The 11,816-nt window shown below is 37.4% G+C and overlaps 1 protein-coding gene across 1 annotated transcript; it reads right to left on the bottom strand.

Moving 5' to 3' along the window:
* Nucleotides 1–2,690: 2,690 nt before the first annotated feature.
* Nucleotides 2,691–8,960, bottom strand: LOC142335915 (transcription initiation factor TFIID subunit 1-like). The gene has a single exon (XM_075384298.1). The coding sequence runs from the start codon at nucleotides 8,765–8,767 to the stop codon at nucleotides 2,855–2,857; it is 5,913 nt and encodes a 1,970-aa protein (XP_075240413.1). The 5' UTR covers nucleotides 8,768–8,960; the 3' UTR covers nucleotides 2,691–2,854.
* Nucleotides 8,961–11,816: the final 2,856 nt, after the last annotated feature.

Genomic DNA, 11,816 nt, shown 5'->3' with positions numbered 1-11,816 from the left:
TTATTTCGCTCCACTAAGTCAACAATTTTTTTGGAAAACAAACCAGGATATGAAAATTGTTACAATTTTGTTACAAACCATGATACAAACCGATACAAACCGTGATACAAACCATGATACAAACCGAGAATCTCTATTACTCTTTTTGCATTACGATTTTGAATTCGTATTAAAATTTCTGCAAAAGCAAATAAAACGTGACTTTCAGGTTTTATAGCTTGCTTTTAGTAAAACAACTTCAAGAAAACTTGGGCGACTTAAAGTGAATTAACTTTGCTCCATTGTTCTATTCTAGGTCCTGAGAATATCAGCCAAATCCGAAAAAAAAGGTTACTTGGTGTTGAAAATAGCCACTTGCTCATCACTATTAAAAAAATTTCATACCTCTCTGTATCAGTTAATTCTCTATATCACATAACCGACTCTTAACTTATAAGCTCCTCGCATTGGCAGAAATTTCCATATTTGATTGAGCAATTTTTCAGTTTAATCTCAAAAGCAACAGTTAAAATGCCAGAAGTAGCAAATTTTTATCAACGTGTCTTAATTATCATAAACACAGATCGAAATTAAAAATTGTTCATTAACTTGAACGAGAGTTCAGTTCTTTCGTTATCATCAATTGAGACAATGCGGGAATTTCTGGGAAATAATAATAAAAATGTTAAATAATAAACAACAAATGTCAAACAATAAATAATATGTAAATAAATAAACAGCAAAAACATTCTTCACTTTTCCGAAACAGCTCATACATTATACGACAGAGAACATAAAATTGCAAGATCAGACCATCTAAAAATTTTCAAAGACTGATTTTTTGAATGTGCTCATTTATGTTGACATTTGAACGATTTTCAGCAAAAATTGTCATTTTTAATATCGTTCATTTGTGAATATTATTGAGTGAGTCTCAATAGCTGAACAAAGATGGGAATGAACTGAAAAAAAATTGAGTCAGATGTTCGGAAGCTAATTGTCGTCTTTAAAAAAGTTTGACATGTAGATTTTATATTTGAAAAACAATAACCGTTTAATTCTCCGCTATTTTGATCAAAAAATTGTTTAAAAATTTGAAATATTTGATTATCACTCAAAAAAGCTAATTAAAACTTTGCCCCAAAATGTCTCTAGAATAAAAAGGAACCCGGAAATCAATGAACTTGGTGTTAATGCAAATTTTTCAGAAAGTCAATTTAAGACCAGATTTCAAGAAAACCTTCATAAAATGAAGTTGAAATAACTCTGCCATTTTCTTCTAATTTCCAAAATTAATTTGCCACCTGTTTGCTTTTACTGATAGAATCCTTTACAAAATAGTTGAATCTTTATAGCTTCAGTGTTATGAACTATTTTTATAAGTTAACTTATTTCAGTTAACTTAGTTCTCTATATTTTTCAGAACAATTACCTGAAAATTTCTTCTTTTTGAAATTTTTACAATTAGGTGTACCGTAATCATACTTTTACCATGCAGCTGCAAAAAAGTGTTTTTCACAAAATAAAACTAGACTCTGAGGGCTATAAAATGATGTTTTTTCTCTGAAATGCCTTAACGAAAATCGAAAAAATTGATTGAGAAAAACTGCGGCCTCGATTATGCCGAAAAAAACTGCATAATATGCCAAAATATGCCAAAAAATTACGGCATAATTTCTAATCTTTATGCAGGCATCGTACTCAGTACGTTTAATTTGCGATTAAGCGTAAAAAGAGCTATAAATTACGAGAATTACAAAGAGTTTTCAGGCTGATTTCATTCTCGTTTTTTTCGCTGAAACAAAACATGGTTAAATTGCTTTGTTCGTTTACGGATTTCGAAGCTGGTACGATTCTCATGGACAAAATTAAAAAACAACTCAGCATAAAATCAAGTTCAGTGCTCATCGCGCATACAAATATTACCGAAAAAGTAACAGGTTTGATATATCTCCAGAGACGAAAATGTTCAATTTTTTGAACAAAGTATGGCCGTCAAAAAATTGTATGAAACCATACAAATGTGGGAACTCAAAAGGTTAACCATTTTGTTTCTGCTGTTTTGCCATTTTGGTACCAGAGTGTATATTTCATTTTAAATAAGTCTTGGGGCAAAACGCCACGGCTCTTAGTGTTTGCTTTAACCTCAGGCAAACTGCTTATAGCTTAACAAACAAACAATAGACAATTTTCTTTATGATTGAGAAGGCAGATACAAGAACACAATAATTAATTACAATCGAAATTAATAGCTTTTGTAGTTTTTCACAAATAAAGCTTTTTGGCATCACTATTCTAAATCTCAGTCAAACTCCAAGTTTGTATATTATAAACCTCGAAACAAACAGATTTTAACAAACACTGGCTCTTTTTTAACAACAAGCCCAAATTATTCATTGAAGGGTAAACGACATACAAGTCACGTGTGTCATTACTAATAATTTGATTGTCATGTTTATGATCAATGTTGGAACACATTATTGGTGACCGGATAATAGACCGAAAGCAGAACAATTGGGACAATTTATCGAAAATTAATCGCTATTCTCATTGGCTGAAATTAAACGTTATTAGCAAGCTTACTTAAGATTTCCGCATATGGCTACGCGTTCTATCAAAACAGAACACATTATCATGACCGAACACGTTATGCGCTGCATCATAATTCAGTGCTTAAATCTGATTTGTCAATAAGCATCTTGAATAATTTCAATTTTGATCTATTATTATCCCTATTTTTGCTTCTGATCTTTTGTCCTAGCACCCACATTACTAAACTGGGCGCTATCAAAAAAGAACCAATAAACGCATTACATAAAGAGTATAAATGGCAAAGAAATTGAATTTTAATAGAAGTTACGAATTTAATATACTGCTAGCTATCGTCGTCATGATCTGTAATGGATCCCTCATTATCGCTATCGCTGATTTCTCCCAGCAACAATTTGGCCATATCCTCCGGATCTTGCGATTCCTCGTTCATAAGGAAGTCCTGATTCCCACCCCCTCCATGAGGTATTACAATATTTGTATGGCTGTTCGAAGGTTGGCTCAGCCCAGATATCGACTCAGACCCGCAATCTATCTGATCCAAGTTTGAATTTGAGTTGAAGGTTCTATCGAGCGGATATGAAGTGGAATCTTGATCGTGAAACTGGGGCGGTTGACCTTGATACGAATCGTAATTCTGACTATCGTACGGAAATTCTGGAAACTCGTTTGAGAAATTGGACTCCGTTTTTGTCTCGACACCAAAATTTTCTTCGCTTTGAATTGCAAAATTAGACGTCTCGTGGATGGTCGGCAGTGCGTTTGCATTTCCGAGTTGCCGATTCAATTCTGAAACATTCGGTTTAACATCCGCATTCGGATCGAACGAACTGAAATAGTGGTCCAAATTTGTGATCATAGCTCTGGGTTTCTTGCTTGCCGAAGGCACTTCGGGTTCCGAATCCGAACTGGATCCCTCGTTTGCCTTTTCACTGAATCCGCTCAGTTCTGAGAACCCTGTGGGCGACATACTGCTGGCGACTGATTCCACAGCTTTTTGAGAAGCTTCCCAAATCCTGCGTTCGAGTTTTGTTAAATACTCCTCATGCAAAGAAATTTCAACCTTTGCCAAATTTACAACTTCGTTAGCTTTGAAAGTCAGCACATGCTCAGGACCGTTAAACAGTTCACTGTTGGATGCGATAAGACTGACGTCATTCATAAAGGCTTCTTTAGTTCGATAAGAATGTCTGGCACAGTTTTTCAACAACGTGTCCAAATCCATCGGGAACTTTACTAATGATCTGTAATGAGGAGCAGCTTTTTTACTAACTGGAACGTGGAAAGGAGATGACTCTGGAATTTGCTTCAGTTTGGTCACAATTTCCCGAAGCAAAAATGAGAAGCCGACTTGATCGTTGTCATCTAAAAGCGGGTTGATCCGTTTTTCTAGCTTAGAATATTTAGCTTCTAAGGCTCTAAAGCGGGTCTGGGCAAACTCACTCAACTTGTTAGCATTTTCTGTAATTGTGTGGTTCAGACCATTGTATGTTATGGAGTTGCAGACGATAAGATTGATATCTTCTAGGAAATCATTTCTAGTTTTGTACACCTTTTTCATACATTTATCTCTCATCTTTTGTAAATCCATAGGTTGCGTTACAATCGAGTAGTAATCCGGGACGTCTTTTTCTCGTACTTTATGGTGGAAAATTTCAGAACCAGGAATTTGTTTTAATTCTTGAACCAGTTTCTCAAACATCGAAGATATTACGATCAAAGGATCCGCCCGTTTGCGCAAGATTCCCCCAGAGGCATATTGCTTCCTGTAAATTCCCGAAAAATCCTCGGCGTCCTTTTTAATTCCTGAATTTGAGGGTTCAACAGAGAGGGTCTGGCGTTTTTCCACGCTATCAAACAGCCCTTTCCCGAGCGTAATTTTTGTATCTTCAACTTTTATCAAGTCCTCGCCTTCGTCTTCGTGTATGTTGTCTGATGTTAAATCAAGGTTTGAGTTCGAACCGGTTCTAGGAATACTATCACGCTGAGGTGGCTGTTTGCCGAAAAACGGACATAAACTATTGGTTTTCATGTGACCTTTCAAACCACAAGCACCGCATGTAACCTTAAACGATTGCGTGTCTTGCTTTTTCGACTTTGACATCCCAAATTTACCTTTTCGTTTGTTCTTTTCCAACCGCCTCAGCTGGTCTTGCAATCTTCGACGTTTCTTTCGTTCTTCCTCTTTTTTGATCTGTTGAATCTCAACAAAATCTGAGATCCACGCGACGTCTTTTGTTTCTCGGATGCTCATATAGACGTGAATCACATCAGGTTTTCGAACTGTTTCCACACGTTGATATTCTTCGCCTGTTTCGTCATTGCGAAACGTTCTGTAAATTTTCAATATCTTGCCACTGTATTTTGACATATCGACATCATCGCCAATATTAGTCGCTGGGTTTTTGTTCTTATCGTTTTTATCCGGCTCCTCTTTAGCCGACTTGCTATTGTTGCCGGACATTATCATTTTCTGTAACTCCTTGCGTTCCTTTTCTTCTTTCTCACGAACGAGTTGGGCGCTCGACTTTTTATTCGCCATCATCGTCTCCACATTTTTGGCCAGTTCGCTCAAATCTTCCTCGTCGTCTTCCGAGCTGCTCGCGTCATCAGAGCTCAAAATTTCATCCGAAGTCAAAACTTTATTCTGCTGATCAAAAATTCGCTGACATTCATCTCTGAATTTTTCGTGAGAATCCGATATACCATATTTACCAATTCTGGCGAACTTGTCATACATGGATTCACCGGAACCCGTTTTGGCTTTTTCAGTTGACAGGGTTCTGATGACATCTATGATCTCCCAACGCGATAGTTTTCGGATCTCTTCATCTGGTATTTTGTGTTTGACAAGGATCTGCCTCGCTTGTGCTAAATTAAGTTTTCGCAAATCCGCATCAGTACCCGTCACGTTTTTCTTTTTCTCATTCGGTGGAACACTTTCGTCGTCCTTACTTATCCGGCCGGGTAACCGCACAAACGAGAACCCTTCCCCACAACCAGTTGGATCACCGATTCCAGTAACATCAAGCATGTATTTACCCTGAATGGAGCTCAAGTAAGCTCGAGTTGTATTCCAAGGCGCACATTTGATTTCATCTTCAACTTTGATTTCATCAGAGGCGTTCGGGTCGTCGGCCTGGTCATCCAAAGTGAAAGCTTTGTCACCATAACCCGCATCTCTCAATCTCTGCTCTGCGGCTTGCATGCTGTAATACGCACAGCATTCTTCGGGAGATACGAGACGACGAAGCTCGTCTTCGTTCGGAAGTCGGAAACCCGACTTAAGGTTCCACCAATTCTGTTCATGGCCTGCTCGCTTGAAATCTGAACAAATTTTGAGTCGTTTTCTGATGCTGCTTTCTGAGTAATGAGGTCCAAAAGCAGTTCGGATGTCTTCCATCTTAATTCTCTTTTGCTTCTCTTTAGAAGCCCAGAACATTCTGTACACAAAGACAGTTAAGAAATCTCTTTGAAAATGAGACGCTTTCTTTGAGTTTGGGCTCGGAACCTCAATTAACGGGTATTGCTGCCCGACTGTGAAAACCATCGGAACCTTTCGAATATAATAAGCGTCACGACATCGAATGATCAAAAAGTCATTACTTTTCATGTCGTGTTTATAAATCGTCGCCCTGTACATATTATTTTCTAAGACTGATAATGAAGCACCGTTTTGAAGATTTCCCAAAAACGGCGATTCGTTCATATACACAACCTCGCCGTACGAAAAGTTGGGTGGACTTTGTTGATTAACCCGATTCCCTTTTTTGTAGTAATGGCGGATCTTTGATGACATTCCAATTTGGCTCATCAAGGGCGGATGTTGTTCTGAAAACTCGGCTAAAATCAAATCTCCGTCCCGACCAGAAAGATCATCAGCAGTCCGCATGTAAAACATATCCCCTCCCCCCGACGCTTGGCGCTCAGCCTCCCGCTCTTGTCGAATCAGCTCGATGTACTCAGTTAGAATCTTAACTGGCTTGAAACCTGTCTCTGATAATAAACCATAGGAGTAACGCTTCAGGGGCCATCGATGGAAATGTCTGAGACGTTGTACGCTGAGATAAGTCGGGAAAAATGGTTGGCTTATTTGAACTGCAGTTGTGGCGTGATGAATTAATGATCCTAGACCTTTGGCCGCTTCTTTTTCTTGTTTACTCTTGTAAAAGCTATCGTTCGATAAATTAAACCTGTGTCGTTTCAAACCTTGTAATCTTAACCTGCTGTCATTACTGTTTGCTTCCTTTTCGTTAAATTGTTCTTTTCCTTCGCGTAACTGGGAGTTTTCAAGTTTTCCTAGAAGAATTGTTGACCTTCTCATTTGCAATTTTTTGTCCGGCGATTCAGTCTGGCTCTTATCGGATCCCGGTGTGGCTCCGAATTTTCCTGGACTTTGAAAATAGGACTTACTTGATTTTTTATCATCAGTGATAACAGGTAACAAGTTTTCATCCGTCGGGTCTAGCATGAACTCAGTTGGGTGTTCCAATTCCTCGCATTTTTTATCCCAGAAAATTGCATCTTCCCAGATATTATGTAACAACTCGTAGTTCTGAGGTGGGAAAAAGGAGCCGACGGTTCTGCGTTTTTTGGGATTGCTTTCGTTGAGAAGATTTTCGTCAGGTATGCGATGTTCCAACCCGTTCGCTTTGAGATAGGCACTCAAAGTCCGGGCACTGGGCGAGGGAACCCATGCGCAAATCAGATCGCCTTTTTGCGATCCTGGATCTCTTTTAGACGTGTCGTCTAATTCCCACATAACTGTTTGTTCCCATTTACGATGGTTTACCATGAACAAAGATCTCGCATCGTCTTCTGAAATGTTTCCTTTTATGGCATTAGCAATTCGCTCTTTAACACGAGCTATAGTTTCGTCATCTTCTTGGATCTCGTCTTGCGGGACCCCGTACCAAGTTTTGGAACCATCATCATCACATTGATCACGCCCTGAACAGTACATCTGGTACCAAAGATGGGCTGGTCCGCCTTTCAACTTCAGGGCCTCTAAATTCTCGGTCTTTTTATTCTCGGTGACCTTAGTTGGAGAATCCGACTCTGGTCCTTTGCTCGCATTTGGAGATATGTAATAAGGAACTGATAAGAAATGTTGATAATCATCCTGGACTTCGTTTTCTTTCACTTCAACTTCAAAAAACCATTTTCTAGATTCTTTTGGCTTCTTTTCACTAGTTTCCGCGTTTTTACGCTTTTTGAGATGAGCATACCTGTTTGGGATATCATATTTGGAACTGATTCCAAACAAGCGATGAAACCTTAATCGTTTATTCTTTCGGTAATGGGGGAAAATTTCTTTCATTTTTCTGTTTTTATATTTCTCTTTCAGCGAAGGAAGAAAAAGAGCTTCTAAATGACCTCTAAAATCATCGCAATCTTCATCGCTCGATTCTTCATCACTTTCCGAATTTTCCGCTTCATCTGACTTTTCATTATCTGAAGTTTCCCCTAAATCTGAAGATTCAAGGTCGACTTCAACTTCGTTGTCAACTTGATCACGCTCGTTGTTTTCCGGATTTTGTGTAATAAATTGTTCACGTGACGCGTTATTTTCGGTCATTGCCCTTTCAATCTGACCAACAATTTCATCATCATCATCCTCGAAGCATTCTTCATCGTAATTTTCCGGACCAGGTGTTGATTGGTCTCCATCCGATGATTCGTCGCTGAATTTGTTCAGCTCATCAGTTTGGAATACTTCACCAGAGGTCATCGCCTCGCTATGAACATTTTGATGGTCCACGACGTCCTTATCATCATCGCCATCGTCATCATCGTCTGTTGCCAATTCTTCGATATCATAGAAATTCTCCGTTCTGGGTTGCGCATCTAATGTAGAGGAGTTTAAATTGACACTACCATGTCCCATACTTCCGCTAAAATAACCACTTTCGAAACTATTGCCCGAAGCAAGGGTGTTTCCTCCTTCAATTTGGGTTGCAGTGGATCCCTCTTGTACCAGATCACTTTCATCGATTATGCTCGCGATACTAACACAATGATCTTGTAAAGCAATGCCGATTTCCAAATTTTCTAAGTTCTGACCAACTTCGTCGCCGTAAATATCGGCACAGTTCGATTCGAGTTTACCGTCGTTTGAAAAATTTCCGAATAGAAAATTTATCCCGAAACTTGACCCAATGCCATTTTGGCTAAATTGGGCATCAGCATCATTGTTAGGTTCCGAATTTGAGTCTTGATTTTCATCAGGATAGTCCATGACCACGAAAATTTTAGACGAAAATCGTATGAAAGGATAAAAGTACCCCAAATAACTCCCCTAATTTCACCATTTTAGGCTGAAATAGCTTAATTAAAATCATCAAATCAAGAGCCCGAATCTTTTTCACTTGAAAGAGTGAGATTTTGAAAAGCAAAACATTCTTAATGAGGATATGTCACGAACCATTGGACAGCCTCGGGCGATAGAAACTCTTGCATTTTCAATGAATAAACTTTCGAAACTCTAATTACACCCATTAGTAGTTTACTCATGGTAACTTGATGGTTTAAGGCAAACTTTTGCAAAGCTAATGCAAACTCGCAAATGTTGGCAAATAATCGATTCCCCTTAGTTTCCTATAAGATTTGTTTTCAATAATATGCATGTCAAAAAACAATACTGAAAGTTTGTTCCACACTTGACTTCCTCGAACGTTTCCTCACATAATGCAAAAACTGATTTATCTGAAGCAATTTTCTGAAGTAAGAAGTAAATGTTTCATTTTGTAAAAGTTTTGTAAAATAAGCTCTTTATCATTCTTCAGTCAAAACGAAAACATATTTGCAATTATTTGCGTATCCATCTGCTAATTTCGTAGCAGGCAAAAAAATTGTAAATAGTTACTATATCTTTCGAAAAATTTGACGTTAATTTACAAGTTTAATACTACAAAAATAACAGACTAACGTCGGTCAAATTACTCTCAAACGACTGGCGAGCGCTTGTAATCGTCATTAGCTCATGCGGTTTCGGAAGTCTAGCTTTAGCGCAATTGAAGCAGCATGTGGTGAGCATGGAGGCGAGGCCGAACTCTAAGATCCGGCGTTCACACCATGAACTTATGTCTCCAACAGTTTTAGTGAATCGGATACCTAGAATCTAGTAGGGCGTAAAGGTCTTGAAAAACTTAATGCCCTCAGCGCGTCACCTGTTTATCCCGTTTTTAAGCAAGAAAACTCAAAAGGGTCAGACGAAAAAAAAACTCAGAGGAGTAATGTAGTTGTTACAAACACCATTTACGATCAGTTAATGAAAAAAAAACGATTAATTTATTTGTATCTATTTATTTTCATCCAAAAATCTGGATTTCCTAAAGGTACGTTATCACAAAAACATAAGAAGGGCAATGTACACTCTTGAGTCAACAGAGATTTAACTACTATCGGTGATAGGTGACAATTTAATTTCTACTCACTGAACTTAATTCCTTTTGGTGCCGCCGTACCCGTTTCTTGGGTCTTTAACAGACAACAAATTGAGCATTCATCTAAGCTAAGATCTAGAGGTTGCAGTTAGGTAAAAACCGCAAAAAAGAACTGTAAACGCGACCAAGAACCACCTAATTTTTGGCTTGAAAACACTAGCAAACTGTAAGAAAAAAGAATATAGAACAGCTGTACCCTCTCTATAGAATAATCCCTCTCAAAACCTCTTTGACCACAACGTTTCTCCAGCCGTTCTCTGGAGAGTATATGTGTTCAAAAATTATACAACTGTGGCCAAACTAAAAGGGTTCTGTGCCTTGAGTCTCAGCAGTCTCAGCAGTGGTTTCTAACCTGTGGTTTCAGAGAATTTCGTCTATAGTTCTTTTCTTCAAGAAAAAGCTATCGATATTTTACTGAAATCTACACGGTACCACAAGAAAAAACTTTTTCTCACCAAGGAACTCAAGAACATTATTTCTACGAACAAACTAGCAATTAAATTTAGTTAATGAAACATTGTTTTAGCAATTTTTCGAGGCAGAAAATACGTTGTACGAGTAAAACGAAAATATTGAAGCATAGCAACAATTCAATATTAATTCGTTACTATCCAATAAATCAACATCGAAATTTCCGCTGTAAAAATCTGGTCTTACCTATAAAAAAAACAGAACAATTTTTTTAAAATAAATATTGATTTCAGTGAGGTTTACGATACATTAATTCGTTTTCACTAGAAAGTTCTATTTTTATAGGTGATAATCTTATTGTTCTCTTATTATGAAAAAAAACCTCCACCTTGAACCTGCTACAACTATTACTGCGTATAGAGGGTGGCAAAATAAATGTGCGTTAACTATGACAGAGGTAGAAAATATGAGCATAACCGACTCGCGTCGGACGAATTAACAACAGACTGGTATAGATTTGATTCATAGTGGGGTGTAGAATAGACAAGGCGGCTCGTTAATGTGCGTTCGCACATGATGTTCCGACCCAAGCTCATCTACATTTTTGACTTAATTGCCAACCAAATGAAGAAATAACAAAAACAAAACCTATCTACTAATTGAATTACATAATGCCATGCCTTATTACAGCGCCAATGAGATCTGACCTTAAGAGACTACGAGACAAAAAACAACCAAAATAATTAGCAAAAACAAAAACTTCACGGCAAAAACTGAATATCTAAATTTAAAAGCACATAGTAACAACGTCTAAATAAAGTCAGATAAAACCTTAACTACTCAAATTTATTTTCTCCTAACTACACAGCAGACGGAAAGTTTTCTTAATGAGACTATGTTACAAGTCAACAAAGAGAAAGATAAATGAGGCGAAATTCAAAAATTAATCAATATTTTTTAAGCCAAGAAATTTCAAGTCTTAAAAATCATTAGCCTTTAACTAAATAATCCTTGATAAATTACTAAAAAGTTACTATATAACCAAAAGGCCTTGCCTTTGGGTAGTTTTAGCCTTAGAAACGAACTAAAGAAAAACCTAAAAAATTAGAAACGATTTGCGAAAACACAAACTATTGCTACCGTTATATCATTAGCTATTATCTGAATATTATGTCTTTTTAATTCAACTCTCATTTCTACTAATTCAGCTGCAGCAGGAATTACATTGAATGATTAAATAAGTTTATTTGGACCACATTTGTAAACCATTGGATCTGTTACTACGCGATTGTTCTGAAAGAAGAAGCGCAAAAAATGACCACTCAAAAAATGTTTATAAAAACGCATATTGTCCAAAAAACCGAGCATCGGTGACAAATATAATCAATGGATATCTTATTTTTTTGGAATACAAGAAATTGGATGTGACCT

The sequence above is a fragment of the Convolutriloba macropyga genome, chromosome 3, assembly GCF_964194025.1.
Source record: "Convolutriloba macropyga chromosome 3, txConMacr16.3, whole genome shotgun sequence".
Taxonomy (NCBI): Eukaryota; Metazoa; Xenacoelomorpha; order Acoela; family Convolutidae; genus Convolutriloba; species Convolutriloba macropyga.
This window is presented reverse-complemented; position numbering and strand designations above follow the sequence as displayed.